Raw genomic sequence first — 17123 nt, 5'->3', positions numbered from 1 at the left:
CTCCTAACTGTGCACAGTATAATGCACAAATTCCTAACTATGCACAGTATAATTCACAGATTCCTAACTGTGTGCAGTATCATGCAGATTCCTGACTGTGAACAGTATAATACACAGATTCCTAACCCTAATACACATTAACATGTACAGGACAGGGGTTACTCGTGGATGAGAGCCGGAAGCTTGTGCAATGAATGTCCTCGTGTGTGTCAACACACTTGGCCAATAAACCTGATTCTGATTCTGAATAATAGATATTCTAATTATAATAATATATTATAATAACAATGTTAAAAAAGCGTTTTATGAGAAAAAAGAATTTAAAAAAATTTTCTGGTTATCATGATTCATGTTTTTTCCCCCAACGCAACTACAGCAATGAGTATCAATCATGTTAAATATATACAAAGTAAACAATTTGATATGTATAGAAATCACTTTATTTGAAGTCATGTACTTAACTGTGCACAGTATAATGCACAGATTCCTAACTGTGCACAGTATAATGCACAGATTCCTAACTGTGCACAGTATAATGCACAGATTCCTAACTGTGCACAGTATAATGCACATATTCCTAACTGTGCATAGTATAATGCACAAATTCCTAACTGTGCACAGTATAATGCAGATTCCTAATTGTGCATAGTATAATGCACAGATTCCTAATTGTGCACAGTATAATGCACAGATTCCTAACTGTGCACAGTATAATGCACAGCCTCCTAACTGTGAACCATATAATGCAGATTCCTAACTGTGAACCATATAATGTACCGTTTCCTAACTGTGCACAGTATAATGCACCGATTCCTAACTGTGTACAGTATAATGCAGATTCCTAACTGTACACAGTATAATGCAGATTCCTAACTGTGCACAGTATAATGCACAGATTCCTAACCCTAATATACACCAACATGTACAGGACAGGGGTTAATCGTGGATGAGGGCCGGAAGCTTGTGCAATGAATGTCCTTGTGTGTGTCAACACACTTGGCCAATAAACCTGATTCTGAATAATAGATATAATTATAACAACATGGTTAAAACAGTCAAAGTGTTTTATGAGAAAAAATGAATTTAAAAAATATATATATTTTCTGGTCATGATTCATGTTTTTCTTCAACACAACGACAGCAATGAGTATCAATCATGTTAAAGATATGACGCACAAAGTAAACAATTTGATATGTATAGAAATCACTTTATTTGAAGCTATGTACTTAAATGGGGCATAATCTCATTTTGGTCTTTAAACAAATTAGAAATAAACAAAAAACAAGATTTATGTACATCCTCTAATGAATGACTTCAAAGTTTAAAAAGTACTAACGGTTTAACCTAATTCTAATTTAAAAGTGTAGTTAATTGTAAAGAATCTAAAGAGTCACTTTAGCCGGACACTTTAATCTTTAAAATAAGCTGAAAATGGTGTTTTAAACTTAACACCAAACGCACTTTTAAACATTACTAAGCCACATGTGGTATTCTGCATTGACAAGCATATGTGCCACAACTTTTATCTAAAATAATTATGTATTGAGAAAAAAAAACAAAAAAAACTGCATATGGAGAAAATCTCAACACAAAACACATAGAGGTGTTAACGCTAACAACTTGTTAATGTAAACTTAATGTTAACTGATTAAAAGGAACACTATTTACAGTGAGTTTTAACAGTGGAAAGTAAACTTGCTAATGTACAAATACTAAATTTACATTCACACAATCTCAGATCTTTAATCAGAAATGAGAAGAAAATATACACAGCTGATCCCAGTAACATTGATCTTGAAGTTATTAAAATAATTTTGATTTGGAGAAGCATAAAAATCCCATATACACAAATTGGAAAAAAAAAAGATTGCAAATCCATACTCCAAAACTTTAATTTGTCTGGAACTTTCACTTTTTTGTTATTCTGCAAAACATTTTGGTCACCAGTTTACATGCAAAAAAAAATCGACACACAGCATATTTGTTCTGCCTCACTTTCGCCTTTTCACAGGCTCGCCGATCAGTTCAGGGCACTGCTCCTCTCCCTTGGCAATTCGGTCACACTTACAAAGCAAATCGTAGTTTATTTTGTCTGTGATCACGCTGTCGTTCTTGTACTGTGGATGCTTGGAAACAAATTCCCTCATCCACTTTGCCATGGTCATCAGTTCTCCTGAGGTTAATTAGAAGCAAGCACAAGGCAGGTTAATTAAAAAGCTCTTGGGCAACATGAACATCAGCAACGAACAGCATGCAATAGCTAGTCATGTGACTTGATATGAAACTAAAGATTTGTCAAAGACACCTGTTAAACAAATCTAGTTTTGTAACTCGAGTGAGACTGCGCACATTCAGTGAGATGAGGCAACATTTGGTAATCACGCTGGACTTTGGACAACTGAGTTCGACACCGAAGACGTCAAGACACCAGTGAGCCTTTCTGATGTAAACTTTATATTGTATTCATAAAGGAATAAAAAAAAATAATTTTTTTTTATATTTATTCTCTAAATTTTTATGGTGGATTAGATGGTGGATCCTGTAACAAACTGCAAAGATTGGAATTGAATTTGGAAATGTATTGTTAAATCCAGAAGTATTTATATATCAAGAGAGCTGACAATTTGATTTGATTTATACCCGATACTATTAAATTTACAATGCAAGTTGTTTTTGTTTGAAGTGCTTAAGTTAAAAAAAATAATGGGACTAAATAGGACATTATCGAATATCACTTTTCACTGCTTTTATTTCACCACCATTATTTCAGCCTGTAAATATACAACTGGTGAATAGAAAATGTTGAAGCGTAGCAGGTGAATAAAATGCATTTTGTGTTATTTATTATTTGAACTGTAATCATTTGCATACCCGATGCTCGCTTTTTAATGAGTTTGAGGTAGTTCAGGATGGTGCAGCGTGTGTCTACGTCGACCTCCATGTTTGCCAGGTAGTAATTCAGAATTGGTACGAGTCCCTGGAATACTCCCTCCTGAAAACGTGTTACAATAAACAGTTAGTTTGCATACAAACATACAATACAATGTTCGCTTCAACCGATTGAAGTATCTGTACCTTGCCGTTAATGATTGTGTCGATGCTCATCAGTGTGTATTCCTCATGGTCGCCATCGGTCTCTACGCCATTTTGGGTGGCTGTGGTGGCCGAGTCAAACAATGGGTTGCAGCCTTGAAGGAAATGATTTTGGATAAACGGTCTCGATAAACAGACATCCGGATTCTCAGTTTGTATACAGACTCAGTTCAATACGAAAACAATCCATTCTTTACCTTTAAAGATGTCCTTCCTGAAGTAAAACATGCCTTCTTGGACTGCGTTTCGTTTCTGGGCAACTTTCAAGTTGTCGTCCACCTAATACAATGTGGCTTTATTTAGACTGAAACGTGCAAAACGTTATGGCTTTGATCAAACAAGACGAGAACATCAGAAAAGACAAACCTTCGACAAGGGAATGAGGAAATCTAACTTGTAGGAAAGGATGACTCGTGTAAGGAGAACAATGAACACAACGTACGCGGCGTTCTCAAAGTCAGTTAACTGAACCTGTGTGTGAGAGAAATGATTTCGTTACATGCAAGTACGTATAAGCAGCAGCACACGGCCTGTGGTCTTGTATACAGTTGCGCTCAAAGGTTTGCATATCCTGAAAGAAATTGTTAAACATTGCCATTTATTTGAAAATGACTGATATTGCATTTTTTTTTTAAGGATGGTGGTTATGTGAAGTTGTTAATTATCACATAGTTGTTTGACTCCTTTATAAAACCTATGAAAATCACCTTAACAACCCTGATCAAAAGTTTATAAAAGCTTGTGTTTTGGGGCTGTGTGAGCTCCAGTGGCACAGGGAAGTTGAAAAACTGATGCAAGATGTTATCAGAAAATACTGGCTGACAATTTGCAATTTACAGCATGCAACACTCTTAAATGTTCCAACATGACAATGATCCAACGCACAAGGCAAGGTTGACTTTATGCCATCATTGATGCTTAAGGGGGCAATAAATCATATTAAGAACTAAAAGGTATGCAAACTTTTGTACTTATTTTCTTTTTTGTTATGTTTTGCTTGATAATTGTGCCATTCTGTTGCACCTTCCATATTAACCCGAGTTCTATAAGAAATATTTTTCTTATATAGTTTTTAAAGAAAATTATTATTATTATTATTATTATTTTTTTTTTTAAAGAAAACTGGGTACACATCTTGCAAATTCTCCAAACTTTTGAGCACAACTATAAACGTATCTCTGATTATTTGACTTGCATGCTTAGCTGCAGCGAGTGTGTGGGCTGTATGATACTGATAATACTCTTAACATCACATCATATAGAAAATGTAAATATTGGTCAAATGACAATTTAGATGAGCCTCACACCTCCATGGGCCGGAACTCGACTCTCCATCCAATGTCCGAGTTTGGAGGAGGTGGTTTGAACCTCATGGTCTGCCAGTTGGTTGACTGAAGATTCTGTACAGGACAAAACAATAAATAAAATGACAATGCCTGTGTAACTAAAATAAAAACTACTTTCAAAAGAAAACACAAAAATAACTTGCAGTGAAATTTTACACCAAGTACCTCAAAGTGGTCCGATTCGTTCTCATCGTCCAAATGAATCTTTTCCTCGAAGAGCGACAGCGGGTCACGGATAAAGAGGTGGGCGATGTGCTGGGCCAGTAATTTGTCAATCCCTGAAATATAGCTCAGTGTTGACAAATAGCTCTTATTTCACAGGCAAAAACGCTTTGATATCAACGTATCAACATATCAGGGCAAAAACCCTGCTCTCCTTTTACCTGCATCAAGGAGCTGATTGTAGATTTCATCATCTATTGTCAGTTCGATGTCGTTGTATTTTTCACCGCAAAAAGAAAGGTAGCTGTCAATGGAGTCATATCTTGACTTGTGGATCCTGAATTTGTTGTTTTTCAGAGGCTGTAAGGAATGATCACAAGGCACAAATGCTTCAGGGGGACATTCACAAAAGACTTGACTTACAAAACAAGCTCAACAGTATACTTTGAAGTTATTTTCAACTGCTGCTTCTTACCTCCAACCCTCGTTCTTCCCGAGTCCTGTCGTCCACTGAGGCCGAGATCACGCCCCAGCGACAGTCGATATCAGACGCGTAGCCACGATAGAATGGAGAAGCAGCACTGAGGGCCATCTGCACATATTTTGACAAGCTATATTTCAGTCTCTATATTTCAATTAATTAATCCAATTCATTTGTATTTGTGAAGCGCGTTTAACAAAGGAGGGTGTCGAAAAATGAGCCAATAAGTCAATTGTGTAGCCAGGGACTTGTGTGATTATGAGCATCGGAGTTATTTCTGAGTTTATTACAGTTCTCACTTGAAGTCTATGTTGTGTTAATCCTGTCCAATAATAACATTTTTGTAGTTGCTATGTCAGACATTTAACACTGCTGTGACTCCAATCGGTGTCGCTTTATGTAGGTTATTCCTTTGTCACCCATCGGTAGTCACTTAAAATAATGTTTCCCCAAAAAGTTGATTTTATCTAGAACTTAGGAGCGATGACCTATTTGAGAAAAGCCTGTTAAAGGACGTTGATATGATGCAAAGATTATGTAAAGCTTTATCATGTATACAGAAGATAATTCATATTAATAAAAAATACTGAATAAACCCCTTGTTGGCGAGGTGTGTTTCATCTTTACAGTTTTTCCAGTTTGTCAAACAGGAAATGCTTTTACTACAAGCTATAATATCACCTTATAATATCACTCACCACTATGGGGCAGAATGTGGCCAGCTGGTCATAGAGGTATCGAGCCTCACTGATGCTGCAAGCTTGAAATGTGACCTTAATAACAGCAGGACAGTTTGGAATTATTCACCCAGCAGAAGAAGAGCAATATTTTGCTCTAATTTTGGACAAGGCGTTTACCTGCAGACAGCAGTTTCCCATTCCGAAGCCCATGGCGTCCATGTAGATGTGATCGGGCCGAGCTGCACTTGCCGCCTCCCCATCGTCCTCGGGAAACGTCTCCACAAATGGACTTGGTGTGTTTTGATCTTTAAAGACTAAAAAAAAAAAATTTGTGATAAATTAAAACATTTTTTTTTTAATATGGAATTTCCACTTTGAAATAATCTGATAGTGACTCACTTGGTACGTTGATCACCACCTTTTCCCCCCTTCTGTGACGAATATTCCGGGTCAAAGTGCTGAAAAGGATGAACAAGTGACCTTGTTTATTATGTGCAACTTGCCGAATATTGTGCTACTTTACCTAGAACACTGCATTAATAATAAAAATAATAATAATAATAATATTATTATTATTATTATTATTATTATTATTATTATTATTATTAACACTGTTAGACTATACTATACCAAGATCTGGATTAATTACATGGCCTCTTTTGGGGACAAAGAATACCATCTCTTTCATACATATGTACATAAATACATAACATACACACACACACACACACATATGATATACACACACACAAACATTTTCTTGTTTTGAAAAACATCCTCAAGGCTAACTTAAGGTCCACACCCTTACAGCTTTGTGAAAGTGAAATAATGCTGCTCTTTATCAATCAGGAATGCAAAAAACACGCTGGAGGCAATAAACCTGAAAGCATAAAAAAAAAGCCCAACTCCTGACCTGAATCTGGGATGTCTATTGATGGCCTCATCAGGAAAGAAGAGGGACTTGCTGGCTCCTTTTTCAACAGGTGTAGGCCTGTGTTCTGGCTTTGTGAATCCCGGGCACCCTAACCTGAACAAAAGTACATTTAAATATTCTGTGTCAAACAGTGACTGATATCTAGATACATTGTGCAGCTTTCTGGTGGCAACAGTTCATGGCAGTTTACACACTTTGGATTTACTAATTACCTCAGCGTACCCAAGCATACGGAATATGAGGCATGATTAAAAACTCAAAACATATACAGAGAGAAAGAGAAAGAGGGCGAGAGAGTGAGAGATATGCAAAGCACCAAAAAGACACGGATGCCAAATCTGATCTGGAAGAACTGGAGTTTCCTGCACAGAGCTCTAAGACCAACCCCAACAAACACCTTTGGGATGAACTGGAATATATCAGCTGCACCCATGGTCTCCTCACCCAAGGTCAGGGTCTGATCTCACTAATGCTCTTGTGTCTGAATGAACAGAAATCCTCAGTGTCACATTCCAAAATATGGCCTTCCCTGAAGAGTGGAGATTACAATAACAGTGAATTATACACCCTGTGTGAGGTGAACACCCTGAATAATGTGTGTCTCTCTGCTGGTCAGTGCAAATGATTAGGCCCTGTTGGTGCAGTGTTTATTTAGTATTGACACTTCCATGTTACCTGGGGAATGACGTGATAGTGCAGATAGTCTCGTCCTTTTTGAGCACAGTCGATGCCTCCTTCCTCCGTTTGTCCATGTTGTCTTCGACTGTGTTGAACTCAGACATCGTCCCGCCGTATGGCTGTCCTGGAGTGCCCTCAATCATGTAGCTGCCATACTCTGGTCTCCAAAGGGTTGGATGGCTGCGGATTATTTTAGTGGGGGGGAAACACAACAACAACAAAAAAAACATAATTAACTCTGGGAACATTTTCAGCTTGTTACATATTTTCATCATGGCACTAGCAATTACGCCTCAACCGTGTTGATTAACGCAAAGCATGCACAAATAAGACTAGCATCAGATTAGCATCTTGCATTTGCATGTGCAGAAAAGTAAAAAATTAGACTGGCCTGGCACGATTACCATGTATGCAAAGTGATTCTTCTCATGTGTATAGCATGAGAAGAATAGTGTGCTTGTTAGTTGTTTTTTTGGTGTGCCCTGTGCAGCAGAGAGGCAGTAATGAAAGCTCATTTTTCCAACTGCCCTACTATGAATTGTTTTTTTCTTGTGTTGTGTCGTGTTGGGCTGCACACATCCTAACAAACAAAGCCTGTCCATTCAGGAAAGCTTGTGTAAACAGAGACACACAAGAATGGTAAATGATTCTAAAAACACTAATCATAATTAGAAACGCTGGATGTGCAACAAGATGTTGGATTATTGTTCACGAACACGGTGTAATTCTTGGAAAGCGGTGTTACGCTGCAGGAAATGAATATAATATTGTATGATCTCAGGTAAAACCACGACATGAGCTGCAGGTTTGCATGACAAAAGGCAGCAGTGACTCACTTGGGGTTGACCTTTTCCCCCTTTTCCTGCAGTGTCTCCAACACTTTGCTCCCGTTCAGAACCACACGGGCCTTTTCATTTTTCTCATCCAGTTCCACCAACATGTACTCTACCTGAGGGTGGGGGCAGGCACAAAAGACAAGAACAAAACAAGAACTATGAAAGTGCACTCTGGAATGTTCCTAGAAATCAACTGTAGATTATGTGGATTACTGTTCAAGACCAGTCAAGTCAAACTTACATTTAAACACAACAGAAGCTGAGCCAAAATGCTGTACAGGAAGACATACAGTAGCATAGAAACACAATGATGTGTGTATATAATTAATCAAAAGCTAAAGAATAAACCGAATTCTTAAGACAAGCATAATAATGAGACCCTGATGTTAAAAGCATCTTATTCTACACCTTTGGGGCAGCTACAAAATAAATAAAAAAATAAATCAATCTCCAACGTGAAGAAGGAATAGACTAAAGAAGTTGAATACATGCTCTTAGTGACCTTGGGGCTGTATATGATTGAAGGAGAGCACAGATATAGTAGAAGCCATTTTTTAGTGTGTTAATATTACACTAACACTGTAACAAAATGTACAAAGGTGTCAGAGCACCGTGCAGAACAATAATTAAACCATAAACTAATGACTTGTTACACATGTAATGGTTGCATCGGTAAGGCTTTTTTTATTATTATTATACTTCATTGCCTAGTGATATTTACATAAGCCAGATAATGCTTTAGAAATCTACTACAGAGGCATTCCAACAGGAAAGGTTTTTAAATAACATTATAACACCATTGTTATCTTTCCAACTTTATCTCTGATCTCAGCACCGAGTCCACTGTCTGAACAGGGGATTAATCTAAAACTAACAGCATTCCAGCGAGCTTGCAACAGCACTCTTATGCATGCTTACATTGCTTGTCTTGCAGCTCCAATGAGCTTTATGTTCCATTTTTAATAAGCTGTTTACGTTAAGCACACTAACTTGACTATTTCAGTAAAAGCTACTTCCTGTAATAATTCTTGCTCCTTGCTGTGAGATCTCATTCTATGAAGTCGAGGGAGACAAACATTCTGTAGCAAATTAGTTTGGGAACATTCCCCAAAATTTACATGAACTTTGCAAGATTGAATACAAACATTTGCGTATTTAACACCAAGGGTCAAATCTTGTGATGAACTTCTCATCAGTTTGTGCTACAGTAGAGCTTGTGTGTGACGCTGAGCCAGACTGAGCCTTCACATCCCATGCCTCCCTTCACTGGTTCGAAGGATGTCCTTCCTTTAACAGGTTTTACTAGTTGCTAACCATGGCATACCAGTAACACCAGACAAGACCTGCTGTTTTGGAAACGGTCGTCAAGCCATCAAACCTTGGTCCTGGTCACAGTTGCTCAGATACTCATGCTTGCCCATTTCAACCGCTTCCAACACATCAACGTTGAGAACTGACTGTTCACTTGAAGCCTAATATATCAACACACCTTTTCCATTGTAATAAGGTAATCCATGTCATTCACTTCACCCGTCAGTGGTTTAAATGTCTGGGCTGATCAGCGTGTGAGACGATTTAGTGATGCACGACATGAAGTGTTCGGGCAAAGTGAGTGGAGCTTAAAGGGTTTGTCAAATCCTGCTTCCTTCAGATAAACCTGTAAAATAATTGTTCTGATTCAGTTCTAAACTTCTTATTGCTAGAACACAGAAAAGACAAACACGATTCACTTGGGCACCTGAAGGAGACTTTCCAATCAAGGGAAGTAAAAAACTGATGTTAATGAAGTGCCTTTGCAGTGGTGTGATGCGTGTGAGCAAAAGGAAACACATTACGTCATATACACTTCTTGTAATGAACGTACTGTAGTAAGTGTGTGTTGTGGCATGCGTGAGATCTGCGCCTGCTGTACTGGATCAGTCTTCATAAAGCTCCACACTCTGGACTGAGGGACACTAGGTAGGGCGCAGGGGCGTTCATTCTCGCCCATACAGTAGTGCACTTGTGTAGTGAAGAGACAGCGAGTTTGGGATTCAGCCGCTGATTTGACAAGCTAAATGTTGCTCTTTTGTGTCGTAAAGGATAACACGAGGAGTTACATCACGACAAACATCCCTAAACCCTAAACTAAGAGACTTTATAAACACAACCGAGATTTTACAGTTAGGACAATTCTAAGTCACTCACCTCGTCGCCCCACTTTAGCACATCCTTCTGCCGGTCCTTCACCTTGTTGTAGATGTTGAGGAACTGCACAATGCCGTGCTTTCTGACATGGTCGGCATATTTCTTGGTTTCAGTCCAGTTAAGCGGGGAGCCCTGAGACAACAAGCCCATTAGCACGAAACTTTCCGACACAAACAAGAGACCAGAAAATGAGCTACTTTATTTAGCGTTTAGCGACGGACGCGGTTTAAACGCGTTAAACCAGAGCGATAAATAAACCGGTATCACACTTGGTTTAAGACGCGACAGCGACTTGTATTTACTAGCTTGCTAGCGGCTAGAAAGAAAGACAGGCCTTTAACGGTTTTATGATATGCCGCGTCCTCTAAGTCAGCGTCCTTGCTCGAGCTCACGTACGAAAGCTATTACGATGCGGTGCGGGGGAAAAGCTGCGGATGTGACGAGTGATTGTAACGGACCGTTGGCGCTAATTGAGTACGAACAGAGTGCCTGAGTTGTGCGGTTAGACTCCGCGCGAGACGCGACGTTAATAAAGGTCCACGTGACCGCTTTAGGCTGAGCTGCGTCATCTGATGACTCAGCAATTCTTCCTTTCTTTTTTGGAGGTAGGCAGTTGTCAAGACAACGGCGCTCGTGCTGGAGTCTCGCGCTCATCGTGACATTGCAAAAAAAAATAAATAGATAAATAAATAGATAGATAAATAAATAAATAATCTGTTTTCTCTTACATTTTTTTTTTCATTCATTCTTTCATTCATTCAAACACGGCATTTTGGTAGGTTTTCTCGTCCTGTCTATATTATCTCACATAGTCTGTTTAGTCTTATACAAGCTAAATGTATAGTATTGTTTTATCGATGTCTGTACAAACAGCTGGAACCAAATTCCTTGTGTGTGTGAACACACTTGGCCAATAAACCTGATTCTGATTCACTTGCTTCTTCTTCTTCTCCTCCTCCTCCTCCCCTTCTTCTTCTTCTTCTTCTTCTTCTTCTTCTCCTCCTCCTCCTCCCCTGGTCTGACCAGCCACCAGCTGAAAGAGCTGAAGTTTTCCTGCTAAGCATTAATTTAACTAAATAAAATACTGAATTGAACCATAAATGGATAAATTGGATTTTTCTAATGCATATTCATAAAAAAATCCTAGTATCCTATGTAGAATTAACACACTGATTTAGAAATGCTTTCTCCCAGCACTGACTAGTTAGCGAGGACAGTCCACCAGCTTCTTGGGTGCTTGGATCACTACACTATATGACCATGAAATGTTTTTAAAAAATGTACATTGCTTGAAATTGATATATATGACCCATTTCATTGGGGTCAGTGGTGGCTCAACTGGTTAAGGCTCTGGGTTGTGGATCGGGGTTCAAGCCCCAGCACAGCCGAGCTGCCACTGCTGGGCCCTTGAGCAAGACCCTTAACCCTCCCTCCTCCAGAGGTGCTGTATCATAGCTGCCCCTGCACTCTGACCCCAACCTACTCAGTTGGGGTATGTGAAGAAAAGAATTCCACTGTGCTGTAATGTATATGTGGCAATAATAAAGGCTTCTATGCCCCCGTTCTATTCTATTCTACTTTTTAAATGAGAAAAAATCTCCGGGGTTCTGTATTTTTTGCACACAATACGTTCTTTCATAATGTCATGGGTTCACGTGGCATGTCATGATGAAAATGCATTTGAAGAGCGAGCCGAATAAAAGCCACACCTGAGTCTTTTGAAAGCCAGGATCTACTGTTTAAACATGTAAATCAGGTGTGGCTTAGGCATGATTGGAATGATACGCTCACAACAAGCCATAAGATAAGATTGGGTACCTGTGGTTTGGTCCAACTGGTTCAACATCCTACTCTCTCAAGCATTCAGATTTACAGTAGGAACTCTTGTGTTGTAGAGTCACTATTTTCAAGATATATGTACTGACATATGTACTGTCACAGAAACAAACAAACAAACAAACAAATTTATAAATAATGCAATTAATTGATTGTGCCTGCAGAAAACCATAAAGCAATGTAAACAGCATTATTGTAAAATGCTGGACAAGATTTGCTGCATGCGTGTGCATGGTATTTCTATCAGGAACTCAAGACTACTAAAAAAAAATAAAAATGAAAAAAAGACATCAGCAAAATTTTATAGGAACCTTTAATAAATATGCAGAAGTTGGACACGTACAATGAATATGCATAATTCATCATACAATGAATCAGCATAAATACAATTATTACTCTTCTCAGTCACATTTTACACTTCTCGGTCACATTTTAAAAACATTTTAATACTCTCGTTGTGCGGTTGTCCCTCTGTTCAAGAACCTACAAAGGTTTTAAAACATGAGCTGGTAGGAATAATCTAAAATCCTTACTGCCAAAGTAGTCAGCTCAGGCACGTATCTTTTTTTCATTAACCACTTAATCGCTTTACAAAACGTCTTTCCTGTCGAACCATTCAATTCCATCTTAAGTCTTCTAAAGCTTCTTTTGCATTTTTTTATATTTTAATGTTGTCTACTGAAATGTCAGATGGAAAAGTAAACTGCTTCTATTACCCCGACACCTGGTAGGTAGGACTACCTAAAGTGAAAGCATCCATATATCCCATTCCATACTCGTACTCAATACACATTCCATACTAGCTTATGGTGACACAAAGAGCAGTATTTATTAGTGAGCCTTCAATAGTTAAGAATGGATGAGATGTTAGATTAAGCTAGATATGCTTTTGTATATAATTGGCCTCCTTAGAACTCAAGTACATATATATACTTTTGTGACTTCAGATCATGTTCCGCATACTTCATGATGTACTACCAACTGCATTTGTGTATAATTATAAGCCTTGGCCCCATTTTAAAATACAACTATTATGTGAATTATGGCTGAATATGTGTAATTAGAAAATTCTTTCTGCTGTTAAAACACACACAAAAAAAATCAATCTAAAAATTGTTCAATCTTTGAACGGAAAACTTAATTGGATATCAATGTTCTCATAACCTACAAGCCACTTTAATGCTTGAAAATTCATCCAAAATTTGAAGAATAGTTGCAGATTTGATCCAAATTGAAAATGTAATTATAATAATAATCACATAACATATTGTTATTTATGATTCTGAAATAAATGGAACTGTTTAGGATGTGATTGCACATTAAAATGACATGAGGATAGGTTTTGACGAGTATGGTTGTCCGGAGTGTGAAAAGTATTTCACAGTTGAGAGGAAAAGCTTAAAAATATACTATGCATGATTGAACCAGCCATGTTCCCCTATCTTATCTTGTCACCTATATACTGACCGGAGCAGATGATACTGAGCTGGCCCTGGATTCTCGTGTTTTGCGGGTGGGGATGTTAAGAACACAGCATGAGATGCCCACTGTAGCTTCGGGCAGCTCATCATCATCAGTCCATTCGTTAAGGTCGGGGTTGTATACCTGAATGCATTTCTTGTACTTCTTCTCCACCTCGTTCCATCCGCCCAGGAGGTAAATCTTATTATTCAGCGTTGCCACACCTGCCGTGCTCACACCTGTGTGCAAGGGCGCAACATAGCTCCACTGGCCTGTATGAGGATTGAAACATTCGACTGGCAAGACATCAACCCTCTCCCCGCGCCCTCCGAGCTGGCTACCACCTAGAACGTAAGCCCGATCTCCAACAGTGGTGGAACAATGCCAGCCTCTCGGAGTGCTCAGGCTGTTTTTATCCTGCCAACTATCTGTTGATGGGTCATACGAGCACACGGCCCTGGAGTAAGCATTGTTGATGTAACCTCCAGTTATCAAGATCTTACCATCGATGATTGTGCTAGCATGACAGCATCTTGGTACCTCCATAGGGGCTTTCAACTGCCACTGGTTAGAGGACGGAACATAACACTCGATGGAAGCCTGGCAGCCATCGGAGTTGCGTCCACCAACAGCAAACAGAAGACCATTAAAGGTGTTGATACTGAAATGTGTACGCTTTTGTATCATGCTGGCGAGATGGATCCATGTGTTGAATCGGGGGTCATATCTGTGTGGAAAAAATGACACGTATTTGCTCAGTCATCTTGAGTCAAAATGTCAAGATTACATTTCAAATCAGGCAGGAAAGCAACAGGGAAATCATTTACCTGCAGAAATTGCTGACAGCATGCTTTGCTTGGTTCCTGGCATCATTCTGGTCTTCACCACCAGCCACGTAGAGGAAGCCATCCAAGACAGCCACACACTGATTAAAGCTCTTTGCGGGCATTTCAGTCAGCCTGTTCCAGATGTTGTCCTCGTCCCTGTAAAGAATGTCCCTGCTGAGGGACTTTTCAGTCAAGGCAGGCCGTCCACCCACGGTAAGCAGTACTTTTTGGCCACCACGGACCTTGGTTCTTCTGGACTGCAGGATGTTCTGCTGGTATGGAAGCAGATGGTAATTCATAGCGTCCACCAGAAGACGGTGACACTCTGAATCTTGCATCATCCTTGGAACTGTCTGGACATGGGTGACCAGATCTTGAGGTGTGATGGTGCCAAAGCGAATGTGCGTCAACAGGTCTGAGGCATACTTCAGTCTCTTCTCGTCGAAGTCCAACCACTTGATTGCAATCTGAAAGGCTGTGAGCTCAGACGGCAGCTGCAAGGAGTCATCTGTTAAGAAGTCGCTGATCTGCTCATAGGTGAGCTTCAAGAATTGTTCCATCTCTGAGAATTCGATGAAATTCTCACGCATGAACTTCTGCGCTGCCTCCTTTGTTTCTTTCAGGTTGTATGTATCTGCAATGTTGACGACATACATACAGTTTTCAACACTGATCTCCTGCATTAGGAAGTCACTGCACATTTTAACCAGAGTGTGAATCTGTAACAGCATGGCTGCTGAAATCGTGCTGCCAATGGTGTAGAGTGACAGGGTCAGTTTTCCAGAGTAGGCATAGGTGATGGCCGTGGCCAAACCAACCGGGGACAGCTCATTGAGGTCAACTTTTTTAAGGGTTGGATCTTTCTTGAGAATTTTATGGATGTGCTCACTACAAGATGCCATCACGACTTTGTGCACATCGAAGGACTTGGACTTGGTTGCTATTGTCAGATCACAAAGGAAACTGTCTTGTCTCATGTTGCTAAGGCCCTCCAGCAGGTTAGGGGCATAGGCAGTATCGTTGACTTCGGTTGAGATGCAGCTAAAGCCATTGCCACCTTCCAGAAGAGTGTTCAACCCATTGATTTTATTGACGGGGCTGTCTTCCACCATGATTGTCATCTCATTGATGTCTGATTTATTCTTCTTAGCGGTCTTGCTCTTTTTGGGTGCCATGACTGTATCAGGGGGTCACAGCCCAGACCTAAAATAAGTGAATAAACATGTCAGTTCTCATTGTCACAACTGTTTAGCATTTATAAAATAATATCTTTAAATAATATGGATGAAATATTTTTCATGACTGCCAATGTAACATCAAGGATAGCACTTTTATTGTGTATTTTTAATCTGGACCCTTTACATTTTTTTCCGGTGCACAACTGAACCTTAAGAACCACTGACGTACTATGAAATTTTTAAAAATCTTAATTTCAAACTAGATCTTTAAAAATAATAAAAGCTTCACCTAATGTAACCTTGAAGTACAGGTGTAACCGGTACAACACATGTTTTCAGAGACTATAAAAAAACTTTATTGTGTCGCAAACATTTTAAATCTGACACTGCGTTTGACTGATTCAGATGACAACTTTTTATAAAAAACAAAACAAAAACAAAACAACAGAAAACCTAAAGTAGGCTCTCAAAACCAAATGTTCAAAACTATATATTGAGGTGTATTTACTTTTTTCCATTTAAACTACATTTATAATTATAACTTTTATAAAACATCATATTTAAAAATATTGCTTGTTCTACTTTTAAGGCAAAATAAAAATAAAAATCAGGATGTTCTATTGAAAGTGTTTCTATCTGAAGATATTGTGTATCAACATGCCTGTCTCTGCATCTGTCACAGTTTATCACTAGCAGGTCCAGGAATAGCAGCAGAGCTGGATGATTTACTCTGACTGTCCTTTTATAGGCTGTGTGTCATGGCCTACAACTGCGTGCGCACATCAAACTTGCTTAATTTCACTTTTAACCTATATACATTTTTTATACCGTTGCTCAAAACCTAATACTTGCTCAAACTTTAGACACAGCATTAGTTTTAGCCCGTTACTCTGCCAACCCTTACAATGCATGTCCTTTAATGTTCATAATAAAGTGTTAACAGATGACGGTTGCTCTAAAACACAGAAAGTGTCATTAGGGTATTATAACAAAATGACCCCTAAGTCTGTTTCTTTCACTGAGACAGGTGTAAATTTAAAACATAAACTTCCAACTCATTGTGTATTGGTCACTTAGATATACGCTTAACTATAATGGAAAAGAAAATAACACTTATGAATGTAGGAATATCTGCTTTTGAGCAGGTTTAAATAAATAAAGAAGCTTTAGCTTACCTATGCTGAGATGAAGTAGGTGCCGGTTAGGGGAAGGACTCGCAGCTCCACGTTGGTGTGACAGAGAGATAAGACACACACATACACACACTCACAGAGAGAGAGAGAGAGAGAGAGAGAGAGAGAGAGAGAGAGAGAGAGAGAGAGAGACAGAGAGAGTGTGAGAGAGAGAGACGCTGAAGCTGTGGTCAGGTGGTCAGAGATGAACCCCTCCTCCCTCCATTGAGGAGACGGAGAAGCCTCCTTAA

At 39.1% G+C, this 17123-nt stretch overlaps 2 protein-coding genes across 3 annotated transcripts; both read right to left on the bottom strand.

Annotated features, from left to right (window-relative positions):
- Positions 1-1187: 1187 nt before the first annotated feature.
- gclc (glutamate-cysteine ligase, catalytic subunit) lies at positions 1188-10958 on the bottom strand. Of its 2 annotated transcripts, XM_047812721.1 has the most exons (17): positions 10399-10525; positions 9701-9868; positions 8212-8324; positions 7373-7555; positions 6677-6790; positions 6163-6221; positions 5941-6077; positions 5782-5856; positions 5078-5194; positions 4824-4962; positions 4606-4718; positions 4402-4494; positions 3461-3565; positions 3292-3373; positions 3077-3189; positions 2873-2993; positions 1188-2174 (listed from the first exon to the last, which is right to left on the bottom strand). In XM_047812721.1, exons 2-17 carry the CDS (start codon positions 9725-9727, stop codon positions 1993-1995), a joined length of 1773 nt encoding a protein of 590 aa, XP_047668677.1. In that variant the 5' UTR covers positions 9728-9868; positions 10399-10525; the 3' UTR covers positions 1188-1992. The 2 variants fall into 2 exon arrangements, with proteins under 2 accessions (XP_047668677.1, XP_027021670.1); XM_027165869.2 differs by lacking the exon at positions 9701-9868 and having other exon boundaries at positions 10399-10958.
- Positions 10959-12529: 1571 nt separating this feature from the next.
- Positions 12530-17043, bottom strand: klhl31 (kelch-like family member 31). The gene is made up of 3 exons (XM_027165683.2): positions 16876-17043; positions 14523-15725; positions 12530-14422 (listed from the first exon to the last, which is right to left on the bottom strand). The coding sequence occupies exons 2-3, from the start codon at positions 15695-15697 to the stop codon at positions 13690-13692; spliced, it is 1908 nt and encodes a 635-aa protein (XP_027021484.2). The 5' UTR covers positions 15698-15725; positions 16876-17043; the 3' UTR covers positions 12530-13689.
- Positions 17044-17123: the final 80 nt, after the last annotated feature.

This window comes from Tachysurus fulvidraco, chromosome 4 (assembly GCF_022655615.1).
Source record: "Tachysurus fulvidraco isolate hzauxx_2018 chromosome 4, HZAU_PFXX_2.0, whole genome shotgun sequence".
Lineage (NCBI taxonomy): Eukaryota > Metazoa > Chordata > Actinopteri > Siluriformes > Bagridae > Tachysurus > Tachysurus fulvidraco.
This window is presented reverse-complemented; position numbering and strand designations above follow the sequence as displayed.